The sequence below is a fragment of the Castor canadensis genome, chromosome 12 (assembly GCF_047511655.1).
Source record: "Castor canadensis chromosome 12, mCasCan1.hap1v2, whole genome shotgun sequence".
In the NCBI taxonomy this organism is placed as follows: domain Eukaryota; kingdom Metazoa; phylum Chordata; class Mammalia; order Rodentia; family Castoridae; genus Castor; species Castor canadensis.
The window spans coordinates 12905774-12931642 of NC_133397.1; the positions used below are offsets into that span (position 1 = coordinate 12905774).

At 39.5% G+C, this 25869-nt stretch overlaps 1 protein-coding gene, 1 long non-coding RNA gene and 1 pseudogene across 4 annotated transcripts in view; 1 reads left to right on the forward strand and 2 right to left on the reverse strand.

Moving 5' to 3' along the window:
* Positions 1–265, reverse strand: part of Nbas (NBAS subunit of NRZ tethering complex) — a 361792-nt gene extending 361527 nt beyond the window's left edge. For both annotated transcript variants that reach the window (XM_020168280.2, XM_074049201.1), the window contains exon 1: positions 132–265. In XM_020168280.2, coding sequence (XP_020023869.2) covers positions 132–248 — 117 coding nt within the window. In that variant the 5' untranslated portion in view covers positions 249–265. The remainder of the gene's footprint in view (positions 1–131) is intronic.
* LOC141414765 (uncharacterized) lies at positions 262–24030 on the forward strand. Of its 2 annotated transcripts, XR_012439608.1 has the most exons (4): positions 262–378; positions 20918–21021; positions 22230–22385; positions 23006–24030. It is a non-coding gene; the product is annotated as an uncharacterized lncRNA (long non-coding RNA). The 2 variants fall into 2 exon arrangements; XR_012439607.1 differs by having other exon boundaries at positions 20918–22385.
* Positions 17741–18217, reverse strand: LOC109689431 (small ribosomal subunit protein uS13-like; annotated as a pseudogene).
* Positions 24031–25869: the final 1839 nt, after the last annotated feature.

Sequence of the window (25869 nt, forward strand, 5' to 3'; positions counted from 1 at the left end):
GCGACCGCACACGCCGCCGAGCCCTCCCCCTCCCCCGCCCGCGCTCCACTGCGCTACGTGGCCCCGCGGCGCGGCTCTGTCCGCCAACCGCCCGCGCCAAGCTGGCCGCCGCCAGACAGGGGCCCGGTCACCTGAACTTCTGTCTCCGGTGGCCACTCGGTGGTGACCAACAGGTCATAGAGAATCGTCTCCTCCTCGCTTTCTGCAGTGCCTGGATTCAGGGTCGGGCCTGAGTCGGCAGCTGCCATGTTGCCCGGGACTGAGCAGCCAGCCGAGGGCGTGTCGCTACGGCGTCCCGCACGGGACCAGAGTCCCCGGCCGCGGCCGCTGCTTTTGGTTGGCCGGATAGGAGTGAAGTAGCCTGTAGGAGATGCTAAGGTAACGCTTCTGTGAGTGGAAAGGACAATGGCCCTTGCTCGTCTGGTCCTGCTGCACAAGGAGTTAATTTCTGCATGAGCTGAGCCAGGCCACCGGCCCTTCCTTACCCGGTCAGCTGTAGACAGAAACAGTAAAAGTACCTGGCAGAGCTGCTGGTGTTCATTCAGCTTTGGTTTGGTTTGGGTTGGTTTTCCTAACGCAGAGTGTTCAAATAGTGGCTTTCAAATTTCTTATCGGTCAGCTGTTATAAGACAGAAATGGTAAAAGTACCTCTCAGAGTGGCTGGTGTTCATTCAGGTTTTGTTTTTGTTTTTTGATTTATTTAGGTTTGTTTGGGGGGGGGAGTTGCCTAACAAATAATGGTTCTTAAATAAATAAACAAATAATGATCCAACTCAACCGATTAGGCTAGCAATGGGTAGTATGAGAGCATGAAAGCTTTAGTTGCTCAGAAAAGCCAATGAGGGATAGAGGGTCGGTCTGCAGGGACTTCCTACAGCCCTGGACTGGCCCTGAGTTTGTTTTGTTTCGTTTTGTTTTCGTTTTGTTTTGACAAGATCTCGTTATGCACCTCAGTCTGGCATTGAACTCAAGATCCTTATGTCTCAGCCTCCTGGGTGTGAGTTTTTAACTGTAGGTAGAATTTGAATACAATGGAAAAGGTCTGGGGAGAGCATTTCAATTCTAGAGGGAAATGAGGTGAGCAAAGACAGACAAAAAAATGAAGTTGAAAGAGCAGAGAGGATGAATAGAACCCACGTTGAGAAAGGACCTCTGTGTTCATTAATTTATTCATGTTTTCATTCAACAAGTCCCTCTCTGGAGAAGCCCTGTACTGTAGGCAGAGCCTGTTGTAATCCAAATGAATATACAGTGTACAAGGTATTAGTACTCTTTCTCCTTCAAAAGAAGCACAACTTCCCAAGATCTCTTGAGGCAATTATAATGTATAAGGTCCATCAAGATACATTAGGAGTAGTATAATTAAAAGCCACTACCAGAAAGCCTCTTGGCTTCCATTTCTCTCAGAGTTAAATGACCTCAAAGCCCTACATCATCCAGCTGCTACCCGCAGGTGTTGCTGTCCCTGCAACCTTCAGCCTTGCTGTTACTGAGAGACCAGACACACATGAACATCAAGGACTCTGCCAGGCTGTTCCCTCTCTGTGGAGGTTTTCCACCTGATATTCGCCTGGTTCTCCTTCACTTCCCTCAAGTGTTCACCTAAATGTTACCTTCTTTCTGAAGCCTATCTGCCTGCTCATTTAAGATTGTAATCACCTTCCCCCCAACTCCGGCTACCCTTATCCGCCTCCAGTCCATACCTACTCTATCTCTTTTCCGTAACACTTGGCATCATTGAAATGCTATGTAATTTATTTTTATTATGTTTGTGTATTATCTGTCTGCATTCTCTAAAATGTTAACTTTGCCAGATTCTAACACATTCCTGCTATGCCCCGGAGTGTATAATAGTGCCCAGAACAAAGGACAAAATCTATATTATTTATTGAATAAATAAACAATTTTTAAAACCCTTTTTCTTCAGAGAAGGTCTTCCTATATTGCTTGAGGATGGCCTCAAGCAATTCTCCTTGACTCAGTCTCTGAGTAGTTGAGACACCACCACCTCACCAGACTTTTCAAAATCTGAAAAGTGACTGAAAATCACTTTTCAGTATGATTTTTCGCACACTATTTCCTCAAAGTATTTCTTTTCACAGCAGCTGTGTCTTTTCACCAAATTCCTCATTGAAAAATCTCAGCATCTCCTCTCCCCACCTCACTCAGCCAGAAAAGTTTCATGCCTTCAGAGAGCACTTCCCACATTGCATGCTGTAGAATAGGATGAGGTAGAACACCAGTGCCTCAGAACAGTTCCCACCTTATTCTGTGCACCAAATTTCCTTGGATCCTTACCACTCCCCTTCCTTGCCGTGTCCTTTGACAGACAGATGTTGGAATTGCTTTCTGCATCATCCATTCTCTTTTCCACTTCCGCCTGATCACATAACTACAGCGAGGAAGTCACTGATCAAGCTGACAAAGGCTGCTTCCTTCTTATCTGGCATGCAAAGAGGACCACTGTATGTACAACACTAAGATTATTTTCCTTTTAACATCACCAAAATATGCTAATTAACATATCCATCCCCGCCCATTCCCCATTTGCCATAGTTTGAACAATTAAACAACAACATTAAAGAAACAACATTGATGATGGGGGTGTAGCTCAGTGATAGAGTATTTGTCTGGTACGTGTGAAGGCCTGGGTTCAATAACTGACATCAAAAAAAAATCTACAAAAGAAACAGCAAAAAAAGTGCTTCACGGGCTTGGAGAGTGAGTGTACGTATAATTTACAGCAATTCCTAGAAGAAAAATTCTACCACTAGAGATGCCCTGAGAAGATGGGAAGATTGTTGAGCATTCTTCACCAACACTTAAACTCCAAAAGAGTTCCTGGAAGAGTAAAGTGAGGTGACCAACCAATCAAAAGTAAGAAGATGTTAAGAATGTGTCTGTCATGAGAAGAGCTCCAGATGTGGAGCTAGCCCCTGGAACTGGAAAAGAAAAGACAAGTGATCAAAGTTCAGCCAAGTCAAACATAGAGGATGACTTAAAACAGGTTGAGTTTCTGAAGCCAAATTGCTCGTCTTATTTACAGTGATTATATAGTTAATTGTTCAAACAGAACACTTTTGAGAATGGAAATGGATGATTATAATAATTATGCTAGGACAGTGGACATCAAACAACTGTCCTGGGCATACTGAGATGATAGTCACCCTAATCTTAAACAGCAGAGATGCCTTAATGAGGAGGCATTGGGCATTTCATAATAAGAACAGCTAAACTCTTCTCTTTTCTCTTTTCCTCCCTCATGCTTGTAGTGACATTTACCAGTTCTGTCTTGTCCAGGACTTTTGCTGTCTTGGAAGACTGGTCCAACTGATCTTCTTTCACTCCTTGGAGATAATTTTAGTAGGGGCACCACTCCCCAAATCCTGTCTCTTTGATACAAAGAACTCCATACCTATAATTGCAAGCACTGGGTTGAGAATGCTTCCTTGGGATATTTTTAAGATGAAAGTAGAATAAAAGGCTTCTTGCTTATTTTTGGATCAGAGAGCTTGAGGAACATAAATTGAGCATTGTTGGCAGTCTTTTCATCCAGGATACAGAGAAAACCATGGCTAGAGAATGAAATCAGCACATAAAATGCTGGAGAGCAACTCCCTTTGTCTGAAACAAGTGACACCCCTGTGCTTCCATCTTCCTAGTGAGCGATCCACACATTGCTTTTTTTGTTTAAGCAAGTTTAACTAGATTTTCTATGCATTGAAACCATTCCTCTCTTGATGCTTCTATGATGTATTCTGCAGGTTTCTTTAATGTAGTGTATGAATGTTTACAGTGTTGTTTCCAAGTTAACAGACTGGTGTGAAAACTTAACAATATACTGATGGCATCCAAGGTTTATAGAGTTCTTCACAGCCTCTGCTAAGATGGACAGACAGAAACTTGGAATTGAAACTCGGGTCTCCATTCATAGACAACTGAAGCTTAGCAAAGTCCAGGATCACTACAGAGCCAAAAGCAAACAGCTCTTCATATTTTGTTCCTGGACTCTTTTCTTTATATGATAGCAATCACAGAGAATTATATGGCAAATGATTATTCAATAAATTAGTTGGATCATGTAGAAGGTTGAAAGAGGAAATGAATAGTTATGGATGACATATGGAAATGGGAGATATTCAACCTCATCTATCAGGAAAAGACTAAGTATATGATATGTAAGAGATTGACTGCCATGTACTGTCATTCTCATCCTATCAAATGCTTGATTTAGCTGAAAGTCCATCTTCTGTGTCCTATGTGCCCCCAAATTTATAAGTTAAAACAAATTTTCAATTCGGTGCTATTAAGAGATAGGGCTTGCAGGAGATGACTAGTATTCTTATAATGGGCATTGAGGAAGCTTGTTTACCCCTTTCACCATGTGAGAACACAGTAAGAAAGTGCCATCTAGGAAAAATATGACCCTCACCAGACACCAAACCTTTTGCTAGTTTGCTATCAGACTTCCTAGCCTCGAGAACTGCCAGTAATTAATTTCTGTTATTTATAAATTAGCCAACTGAGGGACTTCGTTATAGTAGCCTAATGAACTAGAAAACACCTCTGATTTGAAAAGATTTTGAGTCACTAATAAATCATTTTAAAAAGAACAATTACTCCAAATAGCCAACACAAATGGTAATTCTATGAAGTGCTTAAGAAATTAAGACTGAAATAAAAATTGAGACAATTACAAAATACACATTATCATTATCATTGTCACCATAGGCTACATTTTTGTGTAGCTATTGTGCTTCAAACACTATGCCAAGGACTTTATTATACCCTACCCTTGCTCCTCTCTACAATTCTCCAAGAAAAGGGTTGATTTCTTTACCTACATGTCCATAGACATATCTGTACCTGCAGAGATATGAGGAAACTGAAGCTCTAGATCATAGTGATCCAACTAAGATAGCATGTTGGTAATGGTGAATTTACAAATGAGACATATATATTTGTCCAATGTTCATATTTAAACAGGGATGAAACTGTGACATACCCATTTTAAAGATAATCTGATGTTTTATAAGTCTTGGATGAGGGACAGGGAAAAAGAGAAAATTTTTCCCATTTCTTCCTACTTTTACCACATACCAAGTACACCTCAAATGAACTAAATACAAATTTCTACCTCAGAATCATACAAAAACTACTTAACAATATCTCAGAAAAGGAATCATTTTCTCCTATCAATTCTTCCATGTAGAGTTGCCATTAACTGATAGATTCATTTTTATGTGAGCTCAGCTTTTTAGACCCTATCTGTTAAAAGACCCATTAAACTAAAAGCCATTAATGATTCAGCAGTTAATCCTTTTATGCTTCTGCTTATTAGAGAACAAAGAGATCAGTTTCTCATGCGAAGTTCCTTCTATTTTGAGTTTGAAATTTCCTAACAAAATTGAACGGAGGCATTTAAATGTCATGCATTTGTATTTGATTGGATGGTACATGGGTTCTTTATGAAGATTACACATTTTAATCATCATAATAAAATAATATTGAGAAGAAGTCAAGGAATTCTATTTCCTCCAGAAAGCCTTGTGCATCCAAGGCAACCCTTCCATAAATATTTTAAGATTCCCATAATATCTCTTGGCAGCCAAAATAGATATCATAAAATTCATACATAGCCTTAGCCCAAAAGAAATCTCTCTCCCTTACTTAAAGCCCATTTACTCTAATTTGCTACACATTCAAACAGGCCAATCTCTCCATTTTCCTCACTCACAAACTATCTGGACAGCAAAGTACCGGGCCCTACCAAGCCACGTGCAATGGCAAAGGCAAAAAATCAGCAGCAAGTGCAAAAGATAGGCAAGTAAATTGGTAAAATTAACAATTATTGACTTGGAAGGGAGAATAGGTTTTTGTTTTATTTTGTTTAAAATCAAAGGTAGACAATCTGTAATATACTTCGAAGTGCATCAGAAATAAAATGGGATAGTGGATAGGTTGAGGGATAAATAAATGGAAGGATATAAATATGAATAAGTGTTCATGGTAAAATTCTTTCAATTTTGCTATGTATGAAAACTTCCAAATAAAATATTGGGAAATAGGTAAATCTACCATTTTAGATAGCACATATAAGGGGATATGGGAGGGTAGAGTCTAGTGAATAATGTGGTAATTTTTTTTCAACTTGAGAAAATGAATAATTTCATATTTTGTTAGAAAAATATACTGCTTATTATGTGTTTTTTACAAAAGAAAGATACACAACACATATCTTCCAAAACATAGAATGGAATAAAGAAATAAAGTTTGAGGCAGGGAAGGACAGATTAAATAAGCAAATATAAAAGAAGATAAAATTCTCTTGTAATTTTGATGGTAAATTAAACTAACATAACACTCACATATGCATTCACATGTATCTCTCTCTCTCTCTCTCTCTCTTTCTCTCTCTCTCTCTCATCTCCCTTCTCTCTTCCAATTTGCTTTGTCCTTTTTTTGTGCCACTAGTATTTGAACTCAGGGCTTTTTCCTTGCTAGGCAAGCACTTTACCCACTTGAGTCACACCTCTAGCTTTGTTTCATGTTACAAAGATGCTTTCAGAGGTTTGGAATATAATTTCTTTCCAGTTCCCTTCACTTTTCAACTATTTACAGAAAATCCTCTGTCACTACATCTTCAAATATTGCCTGCACACCATTCTTTTTAGACATCGGATAAATTATTGTCTCCTCCATATGTCACAACTTCCCTCCCATACTCTATATCTTTGTCTTTCTGTTTTATGTAATTTCTTTAGATATCCCTTCCAGTTTACTACTTTACTTGCCAGCTTCATCTATGTTTAATCATTCCATCAATTATTTAATAGCAATTACCACATTCTTTTTATTTGTAGAAGTTCCTCTTTTTCAAATCAAGTGTGTTGTTCATTTTGTTGCTTTGTTCGTCCTTGTTTCAATTCATACTTTAGAAACACATGAAGCATAATGTATATTCTCTACCAGTTATCTCTAATAACTGATGTCTTTGAGGATCTGTTCCTTTTCTACTGACTTGTTCATGGTGGCTTCTTTCCTTTTGTACTGTGTGTGTGTGTGTGTGTGTGTGTGTGTGTGTGTATTTTATTGTTTGTTCATAAGCTTTCAAATTCAATCTATGAGGTTCCTTTGAGAACTGCCTCAGAAGATGTCTTCCCAGGGGTGCCTTCACTTCTACAAGGCACCTGGTATTCTAAGACCCATCTTAAATTATGATTCTAAGTTATTTCAGTTGATACACAGTGTAAATACAGGCACCAAACCTACAAAAAGGGTAGGCTATAGTCATAAATTCTCAAAAGAGATTTTTAATCCACTCAAATTCCAGACAAGTTTGTTTGCTGCCCATCCCTTTTTTAAATGGGACTTAAGGGGAAAAAAGATTATAGCCATTCATGGGTTCAAACTACTTTAGGATATATTTAGTGACCAGTGATGCAATTCCCCTCTCTGTAGGCCTAAGCCTTTCTTCCTGGCCTCCCCATTCTACCCCATCTCTATTTTCAGCCCTGAAATCAAAGCTGTGGCCACCAGGATCCATAGATATCCCTAAAGCTAGTCATCTCAGTCCTTGATTTTCCTGTGGATTTCCCTTCCTGTCCAGGGCTCAGAATTTCTTTACTTTATTACAAACTCATCCATTCATTTTTAAAGTCTTGTTTCTGTTTTTGAGATTTAGCTAGCACCCTTTCTGTCTTTCAAGATGTGATCTCTGACAAATCGTGTGAAAGAAACACTCTGAACCTGAGGAAAACAATAGGAGAACGCATTCTCCCTAATTTTGCCACAAACAGCTATGCAGCTCACAGACAGCACAGATCCGACAACAGATCCACAATGGCTCCAAAGTGAGAAGATTGGCAGAGTCCAGAAAGAATGGACTCATTTGCCAACATGTACCAGACACCTCTGGGGCTCCCCAGAAATGTTTGACAGGAGACTGCACAAATTACTGAATGTCCTGTGCCACCAACTTGGAGAAAAATGGGTGAATTTACAGTGTTTCAGGTTACAATGACTACTGGTGATGTCCACAGACTTGGGATGCCTAGGACGTCTCAAATAACACCAATATTCAAAAATTCAAAGGGTGACTACAAAAGGATCCAAGATGGCAACTAGGTTATGGAAGCATAAAGCCTAAACTCCATGACTCCAAAAACCTCCCTGAGATGTTGAAGCCACACTTGGGGTAATTCTGACCACTTCTGGACAAAATAATAACTGCCATCACATGAGGCACAGGAAAAAAATTCAAAGACTGACCCTCAAGTCAGCCTTTAATTGCATCTAACAGCTGCGACCACTGCACAGCCAGCAAGGAGGGTCAAGCCCTGGGGAAACTCTCCTCCCCTGTGGTGATCTTTTTTTTCTTTTTCTTTTTTCTTTCCTTCTCTTCTCCTTCCTCCATCAAGTGGAAATAAAGCATCAACCAGAATCAAACTTTTGACATCCTGAACCCCCAGCCCATGGAAAGCCTCCCCACACCATGTAAAACTGAGAAGATTTGGAGCCATTTCTCATTGTTACTGCTGCTGTCAGCTCCAAACCTGCCTGTGCGTCAATTGACAAAACAAACAGGATTCAGAGGGAAATGAAGAAAATGGATACCCAGTTTGTGACCCCAACAAAAAAAGATAAACAACACTAAGGAACCAAGCAATGCCCACAAAAACATCCTCAAAGAAGAAATCTTGCAAGAAATCACTGAGAATTTCATGGAGAAGATATTAGATGTGGTTAACCAAAATGTGCAAGATGCACTCAAGAAATTTCAAGACACCAAAAATAAAGAATATGAGAAGACACCAAAAACAAATAAATGAACTCAGAGGAGCCCTAAGTAAATACCAATGTGAAGCAGAGAACATTATAAATAGAGAGATAAATGAAATTAAAGATGAAAATAAAAAATATTAGTGAGGAAGTGACCCATAATATAGAAAACCTCAGAAAAAAGAATCAAACAGAAACACAAAACACAGTGGAAGTCCACTACAGCAGACTAGAACAAGTAGAAGACAGAATCTCAGAACTCAAAGATAAAATAGAAATTAAAGAAAAAACTGAAGAACTGTTAGTCAAACAACTCAAGAGCTGTGAATGGAATATGCAAGAATTCACCAACTTCATCAAAAGACCAAACCTGAGGCTCATGGGCATTGAAGGAGAAGAGGTCCAAACAAAAGAGAATCATAATATATTCAATAAAAATAACAGAAAATTTCCCAAATATTTAGAAAGTTTTGCCCATGCAGGTACAGAAAGCCTCCAGGACACCAAACAGACTTGACCAAAATATAACCTCCCCATGGCATATTATCATTAAAACAACAAGCACAGAAAACAGAGAAAGAATATTGAAGGCTGTAAGAGAGAAAAAACAAATAACATATAAAAGTAAACCCATCAAAATCACAGCAGATTTCTCAATGGGAACCTTCAAAGCAAGAAGGGCATAGAGTGAGGTATTCTGGGCACTGAATGAAAATAACCTCAACCCTAGAATACTCTGCCCAAAAAAACTATCATTTAAAATAGATGGGGCAATAAAAATCTTCCAAGATAAGCAGAAACTAAAACAACAATGCCACCAAGCCACCACTACCAAGGATTCTCCAAGGAATTCTGAACACAGAAGATGAAAGTAAACAAAACCAGAAGAGGATGGGTAGTATCAAACCACAGGAGAAGAAAAGGCAAGGATTCAGAGAGTAGCATTGATTCAGCTGCACACAATCAAATCCTTAAACAACAAAAACAACTAAATGGCAGGAATCACCACATACCTATCAATATTAACATTGAATGTCAATGGACTCAACTTCCCCACCAAAAGACACCACTTGGCAAACTGGGTTCAAAAAGAAGATCCAACAATCTGTTGTTTACAGGAGACTCATCTCATTGACAGAAACAAACACTGGCTTAGGGTGAAAGGCTGGAAGAAGATTTACCAAGCTAATGGCCCCCCAAAATAGGCAGGAGTAGCAATACTTATATCAGACAAAGTAGAATTCAAACATATATTGATCAAATGAGATAAAGAAGGATACTTCATACTAATAAAAGGGGAATACACCAAAAGGAAATAACAACTATCAACCTATATGCACCCAATGTCAGTGCACCCAATTTCATCAAACACACTCTAAAGGACTTAAAAGCCCATATAAACTCCAACACAGTGATAGTGGGAGACTTTAATATCCCCCCTATCACCAATAGATAGGTCATCCAAACACAAAATCAATAAAGAAATTCTAGAACTAAATCACACCATAAATCAAATGGACCTGGCTGATGTCTACAGAATATTTCATGCAACATCTGCACAATATACATTCTTCTCAGCAGCCCATGGAACTTTCTCCAAAATTAATCATATCTTAGGGCACAAAGCAAGCCTCAGCAAACATAGTAAAATAGAAATAATCCCCTGCATTCTATCTGATCACAATGCATTAAAACTAGAACTCGACAACAAAAACAACAGCAGAAAATATGCAGACAATTGGAAGTTGAACAACACATGGCATAATGATCAGTGGGTCATTGATGAAATAAAAGAGGAAATTAAAAGATTCCTGGAAGCTAATGAAAATGAAAATATGACCTACAAGAACCTATTGGACACAGCAAAGGCAGTCCTAAGAGGAAAGTTTATAGCCATGAATGTGTATATTAAAAGGACAGACAGATCTCAAATAAATGACCTAATGCTACATCTCAAACTCCTAGAAACATAAGAACAAGCAAAACCCGAATCAAGCAGAAAGAGAGAAATAATAAAAATTAGAGCCAAAATTAATGAAATAGAGACCAGAAAAAAAAAACATACAAAGAATCAACTAAACAAAAAGTTGGTTCTTGAAAAAATAAACAAGATTGAAAAACCCTTGGCAAATGTGACAAAAATGATGGAAAAAAACCCAAATCAGTAAAATCAGAAATGCAAAAGAAGAGATAACAACAAACACTAAGGAAATCCAGGGCATCATCAGAGATTACTTTGAGAACCTATATTCCAATAAATTTGAAAATCTAGAAGAAATGTACAAATTTCTTGATACTTACGACCATCCAAAACTGAACCAAGAGGATATTAACCACCTAAACAGATCTATAATATGAAATGAAATTGAAGCAGCAAAAAAGAGTCTCTCAAAAAAGAAAAGTCCAGGAACTTACAGATTCTCTGCTGAATTCTATCAGACCTTTAAAGAAGAACTAATACCAACTCCCCTTAAAACTTTTCCACAAAATGGAAAGGGAAGAAACACTGTCTAACTCATTCTATGAAGCCATTATTACTCTCATCCCAAAACCAGACAAAGACACACCCAAAAAGGAGGATTATCTCCAATCTCCTTAATGAACATTGATGCAAAAATCCTCAATAAAATAATGGTAAACTGAATTCAGCAACATATCAGAAACATCATTCACCATGACCAAGTTGGCTTCATCCCAGGGATGCAGGGGTGGTTCAATATATGCAAGTCAATAAGTATAATATAGCACATTTATAGAAGCAAAGACAAAAACCACTTAATCATCTCAATAGATGCAGAAAAAGCCTTCGACAAGATCCAATACCACTTCATGATAAAAGCTCTAAGAGAACTAGGACTAGAAGGAATGTACCTCAACATTATAAAGGCTATATATGAAAAACCTACAGCCAACATTATATTTAATGGAGAAAAACTGAACCATTTTCCCTAAAATCAAGAATGAGACAAGAGTGCCCACTCTCCCCATTCCTATTCAACATAGTCCTGGAATTCCTAGCCAGAATAATAATGGAAGAAGAAGTCATAAATAAAGAATAAAAAACTATCAAAGTATTCCTATTTGCAAACGCCATGATCCTATACCTCAAAGACCCAAAAAACTACCCAAAAACTCCTAGACCCTATAAACAGCTTTAGCAATGTGGCAGGATACAAAATCGACTTACAAAAATCATTAGCTTTTCTATACACCAACAATGAACAAATAGGAAAGAATATATGAAAACAGTAGCCTCAAAAAAAATCAAATATCTAAGAGTAAACTTAACATAGGATGTGAATGGCTTCTACAAGGAGAACTATAAACCACTGAAGGAAGAGATTGAGGAAAACTACAGAAGGTGGAAAAATCTCCCATGCTCATGGATTGGTAGAATCAACATAGTAAAAATGGCTATACTACCAAAAGCAATCTACATGATAAATGCAATTCCCATCAAAATCCCGATGATATTCATCACAGAGATCAAAAAATCTACCCTAAAGTTCATTTGGAAACAAAAGAGACCATGAGTAGCCAAGGCAATACTCAGCAAAAAGATCAATGCTGGAAGTATCACAATATCCAACTTTAAACTATATTGCAGAGCCATAGCAATAAAAACAGTATGGTACTGGCACAAAAACAGATATGAAGACCAGTGGAACAGAATAGAGGACCCGGATATGAATCTACACAGCTATACCCACCTTATTTTTGACAAAGGTGCCAAAAACATACAATGGAGAAAAGACAGCCTTTTTAACAAATGTTGCTGGGAAAAGTGGTTATCTGCCTGCAGAAAACTGAAACTAGAGCCATGTCTTTCACCCTGTATTAGGATCAACTTAAAGTAGATTAAGGACCTCAATATCAGATCCAAAACTCTGAAGTTAGTACAGGAAAGAGCAGGGAATAGTCTGGAAGCAATACTTATAGGCAAGGACTTCCTCAATAGAACTCCAGCAGCCCAGCAACTAAGAGAAAGGATGGACAAATGGGACTACATGAAATTAAAAAGCTTCTGCACAAAAAAAGAAATGGTCTCTAAATTGAAGAGGCCAATATTCTCTGGCTATACATCAGACAAAGGACTGATAACCAGAGTATGCAGGGAGTTTAAAAAACTAAACTCCCCCAAAATCAATGAACCAATTAGGAAGTGGGCACCTGAACTAAACAAAACTTTTTCAAAGTAAGAAATACAAATCACCGAAAAACACATGAAAAAATGCTCACCATCCCTGGCCATAAAGGAACTGCAAATCAAAACCACACTAAGACTCTACCTTACTCCTGTTAGAATAGCATCATCAAAAACACCACCAACAACAAATGTTGGTGAGGATAAGGGAAAAAAGGAACCCTCATACACTTCTGGTGGGAATATAACTAGTACAACCACTTTGGAAAACAATAGGGAATCTTCTTAAAAAACTAAACATAGATCTTCCATATGATCCAGCAATCCCACTCTTGGGGATATACCCAAAGGAATGCAACACAGGTTACTCCAAAGGCACCTGCACACCTATGATTATTGCAGCACTATTCACAATAGCCAAGTTATGGAAACAGCCAAGATGCCCCACCACTGACGAATGGATTAAGAAAACGTGGTATTTATACACAGTGGAGTTTTACTCAGCCACAAAGAAGAATGAAACTTTGCCATTCGCAAGTAAATGGATGGAACTGGAGAACATCATCTTAAGTGAAGTTAGCCAGGCTCAGCAGGCCAAAAATCATGTGTTCTCCCTCATATCCGGACTTTAGACCTAAAACAAATGCAGTAATATTATTGGACATGGGTCACGTGCTAGGGGGAGAACACGTACAGGAGGAATAGGGAAAGGGAAGGAAACCTGAAAAGTTGAAAGTGTTTGATGTGCCCACTATAGAGCAGAGAATAAAGTTATTTTAAACTGACAGAGGCCACCTTCCTGGGAAGGTGATCAGGAAGAAGTAAAGAGGTTGGTAGAGATGAACCAATTTGGGTTTTAATACACATGTACATGGAAGCAATGCTAGGAATCTCTCTTATAGCTATCTGTATCTCAAACTACAAAATCACTATGTCGTTCTTATTATTGCTTATGTCTTCTCTTCAACAAAATTAAGATGGCAGAACAGGTTCTGCCTGGAAGCAAGGGTGATGGTGGGGAGGACAGCGGGGAGAGATGGCCTAAACAGTGTATGCACATATGAATAAATGAATAACACAATAAAAAAAACAAAATGTAACTACAAAACCAAAATACTGGAATTCTTTGTGGCCAGAGACATGATTTTTTAATCTCTGTGGGTCCTGAATAAATTTGTATTGCCTGCATGATTTATTCATGGCTATGTTGATAGAGTACCCTTTCTGCTTAAGAGAGACTGTGAGCTTTAAAGTAATTTCTTTCTCCTGAAAAATAATATAGGCTTAATGAAAATTTCTCCCAATAGACCATTCATGAGTTGATCTTTTTTTCTTATATTATAGTGAAATTATGGTCAAGTCCTTCAGTTTATTTTTGAGCTGCTAATGAAAAAGTATAGTGGAAATACTAACCAAAAAACCATGGATTCAGTGAAACTGAGGGGTGAGTAATGCTGTGTTTTGATTGTGTAAAGTAGTAACTGAAAATGTAGATGCTATTAAAACATTAGAACCAGACACCTTCTGCTACATGGGAAAGTCAAATGAAACACCAAGGATTAAAAACATTATAGAAGGGATTACTAAATGCTCTCAGTTAAACTGGTTTTTATCTCTTGCATGTAATTTCATACAGTAAACTATTTCTTCTTGAAGTCCTTATCATTTTAGCTTTCTCATTAAGTAAAAATATATACCTAATGTTAGGCTGAAAAAAGGTTTTTTTTTAAGTTTAAATCATCATATTCTGATACAGACATGAGATGTGATTTCAAAAAGAAACTCTACCATCTAATTAAGTGCTGAAGGAATTAGTTAAAAGAAAATTTCAAATCATTTAAGAGGACATACAAATTTTTATCAAATTTCAATCATCATAGTGTGTTAAATAGTATCTAACACTATGCTAAAAATTGCTCTGGAATCCGTGTTGAACCTAAGGGATAAAACTCTATTGTTTTGCATTCAGTGCACACTTATAGGGTCATTTCTTCCATCCCACCCCACCAACCATGGATTTTTTTTGAATTGTACAGTCTTTTAGTTCCTTCTCCTACCTCTAGAGTCAGACCTTAGTTTGAGACACAGCTCTATTGATGAGTAGTTCTATGGCCTTGCACACATTATTTAATCTATCTGTCCTAATCTAAAAATGGGGTCTATAGGACCTAAAGTAAAGCATATATAAATCATCATATACCAATGATTCCTTTTGTTGTTATTGTCTCAGTGTTGTTTTGATTTTTGAACACTGGCAAGGCAGATGCTCTATTGTAGCAGGGAGGAGGATCAGAGGAAAACAGATCAGGCCTGAGCCCTGAGAAAGTAGCAGAGAGGTAGGGATGGCATAGCAGAGAGATAAAACCTGAGAAATCTGAACATGAGGAAGATCAGGTAGCACCAGGGAAGGGAAAGTCACATAGCACTAGAGTAAAATAGCCAATAAAATTAAATATAACTGTATATGGATTAAACCTTGCTTTTTGCTTCTGTAACCTGCTTGCAAGGGTATATAAGGTGAGACCCCTTTGTTCTTGGGGCTCAGCCTTTGGACATGAGTCCACTGAGTCTGTGCTGGCTCAATAAAACGTTGCTTCCTGCTAGTTGCCTCAAGAGTCCCAAATCTCCTAGCAAACTCCCGCAGCACTATCACTTGAGCCACCCCACCACAGACTGACAGATGCACACACACGCTTTTTTTTTTTTTTTTTGCTTTAGTTATTTTTCTGATAGAATCTTATGTTTTTCCTGGGGCTGGTCTTGGACTATGGTTCTACTAAGTCTCCTGTGTAGTTTACAGTTGCACACCACCACACTCAAAGATTGTTTCACTAACCCACTTTCTTGGCTAGGCCTCTATCTTGACCTATAAAAACTATAGACTCTCAATACAATGGCTTCATCCATCCCCCATCCTTATCTCCATTGGAAGACTTAAACCCTAATGGTGACCAATAGCTTTGGACCCATCCCCAGGATGACCCTAAAACTGTCTGCCTGATAAAGCTCAAGGTTTCCAACAGAACTTACTCTTTGTCCCAGCCAACACTGGACCATATCCTCCCCACTCCCTTTCTTAGAAGCATTTATTAAGACAGATTTATAAAGCTAGGTGTGGTGTGCACACCTATAATCCAAGCCAAGGATGATGAGGAATTCAAGCCCAGCCTCAGTTTTATAGCCAGACTCTGCCTCAAGTAAAAAAAAAAAAAAAAATGGCTTGCAATTGTGAATCCTTCCCATGTTCCTTTGAAATATATCATGCTTCTCCAGCAACTCAGGAATTTCCTTCTCAAGAACCTGAAAAATACAACTTTGAAATGCGATTATCAGGAAGGATAGGCCTCCGTCTGCAGACTGAGATAGAGCCCTAATTTTGATAACTATCAGTCACCAAACACAGCTTTATACTAGACAGCCTTACGATTTTCACTTCACTGGCTCTGCTCAAGTCACACTGTCTCCATCCTTCAGTTCAACTCACAGTGGGGCCTCTTCCTTATTGTAATAGTAGATATCTGATTAAAATCTGTCCTTACCAGGTTAGTGTCCAGCTTTACGCTTGACAGTTCAAGAGTTAGGAAATGAAATGGCATCTAAGAACACAGTCGTGAAATCAATAGGACCCTAAATCATTGGTGAGCCCTAAAACAATATAATTCTAAAATAGCCTTGCTGTTTATGTGGCAGGGGAAGCCACCTACATCAGAATCTCCTAGGGAACTTGTGTAAAGGCACGTTCCTTTAACCATATGCAATGATACATGTAGCATACATTAATGGTGCCCCGTTAGCATGTACAACTTTTATGTTTGTATATACCAATTAAAATTTTTTAAATTTTAAGACAAAAATAAATGCATATCCCAGAGCTTCACCTCAGATTTGGGGGAACAAAAAGAATCTGAAGGATTCTGAATTTGAAAGAGATACCTGGCATAATGCTAATATGCTTGAGTTTGAGGATAACAAGTGCAAACAAACATAAACAAGCATCTGAAAATGTTCTTTCAAACAAGTGATTAAGGCAGAACATCTTCTGTCTGCTTTGGTATGTATCAGCAAGATATGGCATACAAAACTTGGGGTAGGGTGGGTTGTAGAGGCGGCCAGTTTAGAATTCCGTAAGTTTACAATCAGATAAATAGAGTGGAGAGCAAAGGACTTCAAGTGTTGGAATTCTAGTTCCTGGTGGTGGAGAAACATGTGGACCTTCTGCCTCCTCTTCTTGAGTCTGGACTATGCCTATGAGTGAAAGGCTTTACTTCTGAGACCAAGCTTTAAGAAGACCTAACATCTTTGGCTTCCTCTCTCTTGGATTTCTGAGCTTCCCCTGAAGAGCTCACTCTGTTGGATGGGCTGGTAAAGAGACTACAGAGGAAGAATAGCACATTGAGAGAGGAGCCGCTGAGGGGTGGGGGCTCTAGGCCCCATATGTCCCTCTCCATCAGCAGCACGAGCTCCTTGAGGCGCCTACACGAAGGCAGTCCAGGAAACAACACTGAAAACATGGGTCATCTTTTTTCTTGAAAATTGTGTTTTCTTTTGGACATTAGTGTTGTTGTTTATGCCTCCCCATGAACAAGTGTTAGTAGACAGCACCTGTGCTATATCCAGATCACGGATTGTTAGGAGGAAACTTTTCAGTGGCACATTTATGATTTATTGATTAATCCGTGATCCTTAAACTTTACTATAGGTAAAAATCAATTTAACAGGACCTAAGGGACTGAACATCCTTGAACACTCACTGGAGGGCAGGTCTCTGCCTTGCTAGAACTGATTTTGGACTGAGTATTTTTTTTTTCATAAAAACTATTTATTAACAGAAAGGCCCAGACTCATTTCTTCTTGGACACCCCCACGACAGCCAATGGTCTTGGTGTGCTGGCCTCTGACCCAAAGGCCCCAGAAGTGGCACAGGCCTCTATGGGCCCTAATCTTCTTCAGTCACTCCAGGTCTTCACAGAGCTTGTTGTCCAGACCATTGGCCAGAACCTGGCTGTATTTTCCATCCTTTACATCCTTCTGTTTGTTCAAGAACCAATCTGGGATCTTGTACTGGCATGGATTCTGCATAATGGTGATCACACATTCCACCTCATCCTCGGTGAGTTCTCCAGCCCTCTTGGTGAGGTCAATGTCTGCTTTCCTCAACACCACATGAGCATATCTTTGCCCCACACCCTTAATGGCAGTGATGGCAAAGTCTATTTTCTGCCGCCTATCAATGTTGGTGTTGAGTACTTGCAAAATGTGCTGGAACTTCTCAGGGATCACTAGAGACATGGTGGCAGTCACGGTGGCGGCATGTAGGCCTCCAGTGGACTGAGTATGTTAATTGAGGTGCACTTCTGGACACCACTGTGCCTGTAGTCTTCCAGCTGAAAGCAAAGAAGTATGTCTCATTCTGGTCTGTAACCTCAACACTACCAAAGGCCTTGTCACACAGGAGGTACTTGGTAAGTTTTGTTAGACAAATAGTAAATAAAGGATCTAGTGAAATCACCCAAGATACCTTGTGAAAAGTGTCTAACACATAGTGTTTCTTCACTCTCAGGCCTTGATATGTTTTTGTTTTTCCCAAGGCAGTGGTGGCTTCCAAGTTAGCAGACTTAATATGTTTACTTGTGACAGATTGCATTTTCCAAAAAATGCCATTTGCTCTAAATCTGTGTTCATTATATGGTGCTGTTTCTCCTATAGCCATGATTCACAGGTCTAGAAGTCAAAGGGCACCATTATCTTTAGTAACCCTTTAGTAAAGTTCTTGCTTCCTGTCCTCACAATGTTATGCTCTGCTAGTTTAGAAGTCTTAGTTTCAAAGAAAGAAAGCTTCCATCAAAAGACTCAAGAAGGATTCCATTGAATGAGAAGTTGGAACCACCATCTGGTCACTTTGGGATCCTTGGGATCCTCATGCCTCTGAACCTACAGGCAAAGAAGGGACTTACTATGATGGCAAGGGTAATTGATCCTGACTACTAATCCACACTGTGTTATTCCACACAAAGGTGAGGAAGAGTTATGTCTGAAACATAGCTCTCCCCTTGAAGATTACAAAGGGCTGACCTTTGTAATTATCTTTATGAATAAAATGAAGTGACACTACTTAACTTCTGAAGCTTGGTCATAAAGGCCACATGACCTTTAGAATACAAACACCATGTTGTGTGAAAGCCAAAGTCACATGAGAGGCCACAGTTAGCTGAAAGCCTCAACCAGGTCTCATCAACATGATCTGGAATCTAATGATTCCAGCCCTAGCCTTCAAGTCTTTCAGTGGATGTACTGGGCATTGTGGAACAGAGATTAGCCATCCCTGCTGTGGCCCACCCCAGGTTCTTCACCCAAAGAATGTATGAGAAAAAATAAAAAAGGATGTTTTAAGCCCTGACATTTTGCACAAGCTGTGTTATGCAGGCATAGTAACTGGAACATCAAAGCTGTGCTTAAAGCAGGCTTTGCAAATTCCCATTCTTATTACTGTAACATCATAGACATCAGGCAATATGAATTTCCATATTCAGAATTATTGTCTCCAGGCATTTAAAAGAATTCTTGACAATCCTTTTTATTACCCACCTCCCGTTTTTTTTTTCCTTTTTCTTTTATTATTCATATGTGCATACAAGGCTTGGTTCATTTCTCCCCCCTGCCCCCACCCCCTCCCTTACCACCCACTCCGCCCGCTCCCTCTCCCCACCCCCCAATACCCAGCAGAAACTATTTTGCCCTTATTTCTAATTTTGTTGTAGAGAGAGTATAAACAATAATAGGAAGGAACAAGGGTTTTTGCTGGTTGAGATAAGTATAGCTATACAGGGCCACCTCCCGTTTTTAATAGCTATTTCGGACTGCGAAGTAATCGAAACCTCACTAACAAGAAAGCCTGGGTCACCAGTGTCACAGACAGAAAGAAGACACAGTGAGAAAGCAAGCCTGAACTCTGCATGCAGGTGCAAAATGGCTTTACTGAGAGTGATGGAACTTGGAGATCCTGGCAGATTCTGGGCTGCTGTATTCAGAATATTTGTTGGGTTCACAGACTGTTCTGAAACACTCCCAACCCTCAGGCCATGTTCCCTTGCTCAGGCTCCAAGTGTAGTGCCATTTCCCCAAGAGTTACTAGCATCACTCATAGGGGCTGATTGAGTGCACAAGATGGTGGACATGGGCGAGAGTGGCAGTCATGCCTGCCGGCCAGTCAGCACCCAAACATAAATTGTGTCCCTGCCTGGCTTGCTTATTATGAGCCTGACAGTTGGTGAGATCTCTTTTTCTCTTTTACAGTCCCTCTGAAACTCCTCCAGGCTGCCCTCCTTTGTCTCTCTCCCTTCATATATCTGGAGTGAAGGACTTTATGGCCACTTCTTCGGGGGATACAGTTATAGATCTCTGGATTTATGTCTATTTGCCAGGCCCCCTCTGGTCCCTGCACCATAAGGTGAATGCTGGGGCAGGGAGAATGATGTTGCATTTTAATAGATCTGGACCAGTTTCTGACAGCTTATTTTAACAAAAGCATAAAATTCAATGATTGTTGCTCAGCTCAGAAGCTGTAGGAAATACAGGGGGAAAAAAAAAGATGTCTAAATGTGAGCCTCCCCATCTCCAAATTGCTCTCTAAGTCAGGTAAATTGTGAAAAACAGAGAAAGCTAAGCCAACAAATTTAACAGCATCAATGGCTGGTTTAGCTCAGAGGATTTATCCCAGAAGATGCTGCATGAACATACCTTTTCCTGAAATTGAGGGGTTACTGCTTGCTACAAGAACACAGTAGGGGGATCTGTTAGGGAAGTGGAGGCATATGGTAGCCACGCTGTAAGATGGTCCTGAAGGAGTCTTTACTGATATTCACATCTCTATGTGTATAGTCACTTTCCACATTGAACAGGCCTGAGTGGCCAATAAGAGATTGTAGAAGTGATCCTGTTTGATTTGAATGGCTATGCCATAAAAGATATCACTCATTCTGCTTTGTTCTCTAGGACTGCTTGCTTTGGCATGGAGGGACGGGTAAGGCACACTGAAGAGCCCAGCAAGAGGTACATGTGGAGAACAAACACCTCTGGTTAACTGACAGCACAGTCATGTGAGTGACCTCTAGCCATATTCAAGCCTTGGAGTGGTTGCAATACCGGCTAGCAGCTCGACTCCCACTGTTAGGGATTAGAGTGGAACTGCCCAGCCAAGCTTCTCCTAAATCCAGTCCCACAGAAGCTGTGAGCAATAATAAATGTGTATTGTTTTAAATCACCAGATTTGGGGGCAGCTTGCTTGGTAATAATAGGTAACTAGTTGGTGTATATAAAATCGGATTCATTTTGGCTTTGTGAGACAGAAAAACCAAATGAAGATATTTATTTCACTCATGTATGAAATCTAAAGTTACAGTTTTTGACTAGCAAGGTGCTCCATGGTGTCTGGGAGTCAAGCTATTTTTCTCCTGTTGTTCTGCATACTCCATGTGTAGCTTTATTTTCATGGTCAAATATGGCTGATCAAATCCTAGTCATTACATTCCACTTACAGCAAACAGAAAGGAGGACGAAAACAAGTTTGTACTTCCTCCTTTAAGGACTTTACCAGAGGGTGGTAAAGTGGCTCAAGTGGAAGAGCACCTGCTTAGCAATCATGAGGCCCTGAGTTTGAGCCCTAATACCCCCAAAAAGAAGAAGAAGAGTAAGAAGAAGAAGAAGAAGCAGCTACACAATTCCCTTAAGGATATTTCCCAAAAAGTCTCACATGACTTCTGTTTATGTACTACTGGCCAGAGCACAGGCATATGGCCATTTCTACCTACCAGGAAGCTGAGAAGTGGAGTCTTCATTCTGGGCAGCAATATGTCCAGTTAAGAGTCCAAATTTTAAAGGAAAGGAGAAATAAGCATTGAAGATATGTCCAGCTAAGAGTCCAAAATTTAAAAGAAAGGATAAATAAACATTAGGGTGGCAGGATTTGCTGCAAGGTGCTAGCTTAAATGAAACTGAATGACAATAGCAGTTTTCCAAGAAAATAGATATTATTATGAATGGGCATGTTATAAATATACCTGTGTAGTACAGAAGATAGGTTTATTATAAATATAAATTGCCATTGATTACATTAATGGGTAGAATGTATTTCTCTTCCTCATGAATCAGAGCTGGTTGTACGATCAATAGAACTTGGCAGAAGTGACATTGTGCTAGTGGCTTAAGAAATATGCAGTGTGTGCTTTCTGTTTTTGGAACACATCCTTTTGGAAACCTGGCTACAAGTAAGAAGTCTGTTTCCTATTACCAATCCTGCTGTGAGAAGGTCCAAACCGGCCACATTGGGAGAGCAAGATCAAGTAAAGAAGACACTGGGGCACCACCCATGAGAATGAAGTCCTCTCAGACCTCCAGTCCAGCCAATATGCCAGCTGAATGCAGTTAAATGAATCACTGAAGGAAGAAACAGAAGAACCACCAGGTAAGCCCTGCCCAACTTCTGACCCACAGAATCATGAGCTAATAAACTGGTTGTTGAATTAAGCTGCTAAGTTTTGGGTGGTTGTTGTACCAAATAGATAATCAAAAGTAAACAGGAAAATCTATTCTAGTGAGAGGAAACAGCATGAAAAAATACACTGTGTGTGAAGAAATTCTACACAGTTTGATATGCTGGAAAGTAAAGTGTATGGAACAGAGTAGTAGGTAATAATTCAGAAGTAGGCTGGACATTGAGGATAAGGTATGTGCCATTCTGGTAGATTCAGGACTTTCATCAACAAAGAGAGGAGGGCATATTGATGGGCAATTTGATCACAGTTGTACTCAAGATCCATAGCAAGTACTCCTGAGTCCTTTTCTCTCCTAACACATAGATCTGAGGGTAAACTTCATGGGTGACCTTAAGAAGGTAGAAGATTGCAGTTACTTGTGGGCTGGTATCAGGTAAATGAGGAAGGATGTGGGAGGTATGTAATAAAGAGTTTTTCTACTCGACTTATTTTATATTAAAACCACTTCTCTCTCTCTCTCTCTCTCTCTCTCTCTCTCTCTCTCTCTCTCTCATGCTGCTTTCTTCCTCTTGGTGGCTAAATCCTCAAGAACTAGGTGGCTTGCTTTAAGTGTTTCCAGAAGGAGATGGAAATACGAAGTATGAAGGGAGTTGACACTAATGAAAGAACAAATCAACAACTTACTTTGATTTTAGTCAGTAGGTTAAGTTCAGAGCCATGTTCTCCATTGCACAATGCACAATTCACCTTCGTTTTTGGTTGTGAAGAAATGGCTATTTATTCAAAGATCATTTTTGATGGTCTTTCCATGACCCAGGCCAAATGGAGCCTCAATATGTTGCTTATTGCTCTTTTATAGACCATTTGAAATATTTTTTGAAAGATTCATTATGCAACATCCATAATGATGAGTGTTTTATCTCCTTTCTTTACTATACTTCTTAGGGATGTGTTGGGTTTCAGGCAAGAGAAAATTTAAAGTGGTTTAACCAAGTGAGGCATTCTCAAGCTGCAAAAAGTCAGACCTGAACTGATAACATAGCTCACCATCATCAAAAAGGATCCAGTCTCCTATGTTCTGCTTTACGAGCCTTTGTGTGAAGCTTTTACCTTTTATCTCATTGCTGCTTTTCCAGGCTTCATGTCAACATTCCAGAAGGGAGAAAGGAGTATTTCAGTCAGATCCTTTTATAGAACATGCCTGGAAATCCTGATCTGGGACTACCATGTATATCTCTCCAGGCAAAACTAGATCTTGAGGTTTTCTACTGCTCCAAAGGAGTCTGGAAAGGTGATTTGCTTTCTTCTCCTTCTTCCCAAAGGAGAAGGAGAAGAAGAAAGGCAAAGGAGAAGGGGACTGCTATAGTTTAAATGTATGCACACCAACATTCAGGTGTTGCTAATGTACTAAGAGATAAGGCCTTTAAAAGATGGTTAGGCCATGAAGGTTCCTCCCTCATGAATGGGATTAAGGTCTTTATAAAAGAGATTTCATGCAGCATTTTGTCTCCTGCCCTTCTATGTTCAACCATGTGAGGACACAGCATTCAAACTGCCATCTTGGAAGCAGAGATTGGAGCCTTGCCAAACAACAAACATGCCAGCACCTTGATCTTGGACCACCCAGTATCTAGAACTGTGCTAAATAAAGTTCTGTTCCTAATAAATTATCCAGTCTCGAGTATTCTCTCATTGCAGCACAAATGGACTAAGACATAGTCTGTGGTAGCTTTTGGGTAGCCAATGTAGCATCTTTCACAAGGCCCAGCTTCTATGTACTGTCCTGGGTATCTGAAGGACATTTTTCTTATGCCTGTCTTTGCAAAAGCCATCTGTTCTGCAGTGGGGGTATACCACAGCTTATTCAACAAATATATAATTCAACCTCTTTGATGTATAGATATTATAGTAAAATTTCACTATAATTATTGAAGTCCAAAAGACAAGATTACATAAAATGTGGGGTTTTGTGAGGTGAAAAAAAATAACTGCTGGTGCAAACTCTGATTAGGAATTTTAAAAGTCCAGTCCAATCTCTTTCCTGCACCTGCAGTTTGGTGCCACCTAGCACTGGCTATTCTTCACTAACTGGGTTTTGGGATCAGGCAGGGATTCCAAAAATTTCTACTACATGCCCACTTATTCAGTCTGTTCTAATTGGACCAGCAGCAGAGAAAGGAAGGGAATCCATCCCTTTTGGTTTGGTGAAGAGGTTGCCTGATATTTCTCTACCTGGCCTTTTTTAAATTTTATTTTATTTTTGAATATAGATTTAAGTATTTTTATTATTTAACATATGTTAAATGGAACAAAAATTCTGGGCTGAGTCTACTTACAATATTCAGATAATTTTTTTTTAAATTTTTATTGTTTTATTATTCATATGTGCATACAATGCTTGGGTCATTTCTCCCCCCTGTCCCCACCCCCTCCCTTACCACCCACTCCACCCCCTCCCTCTCCCCCCCACCCCCTCAATACCCAGCAGAAACTATTTTGCCCTTATCTCTAATTTTGTTGTAGAGAGAGTATAAGCAATAATAGGAAGGAACAAGGGTTTTTGCTGGTTGAGATAAGGACAGCTATACAGGGAGATGACTCACATTGATTTCCTGTGCGTGTGTTACCTTCTAGGTTAATTCTTTTTGATCTAACCTTTTCTCTAGATCCTGGTCCCCTTCTCCTATTGGCCTCAGTTGCTTTTAAGGTATCTGCTTTAGTTTCTCTGTGTTGAGGGCAACAAATGCTAGCTAATTTTCTACCTGGCCTTATCTTACTTGTCAAGGAAAAGGAGCCAATCATATCACATTCCAATTCACATTATTGAGGGCATTATAACACACACATTATGTATTACAGAAGTATATCAAATGAGCTGAACTTGATAAGGCACAAACAGAAAATATTACTGATTACCTTGAAATAGTCTTTATGGGTTATTTCTTTCCCTGGCATCTGTTCTCATTCAATGAATGAAAACTTTTCTGATTACATCAATCACAGTCATAACCTTATTTTTATAATTAAACTGTCTAGTCCAGTATAATGATCAAGAGTCACAACTTACAGATTCTGACCTCCCAGCTTGGAGGGCCAGAAGCCTGCAATGTGGTAGAGAGTGTGATCAGTATTCTCTGTTTTCCCCTCTCTCATTAGCTGCTGTTTCTAACCTGGGGGGAGGATGGGGCGGTAAGGTGGGGAAGAAGACATTCTAGGGAATGGGAGATACCTAGTTTCATCTGACAATGCCTCAATGATCTGAGTCTTCTCTTCCCTGGCTCAGTCAAGCTCCAGGGTAGTTCTTTCCCTCAGAGGGCACATTTTCTGTGTGTCTTAAGAGTCTTCTGCTGGTGTCCTCCAAGTGTGACTTGTATGAGGTTGTCAATATTTCTTCTCCATTTGGATGGTATGGAAACACCCAGAGTCCTTTAAAGCTCTGTCTGCTGAATCTTT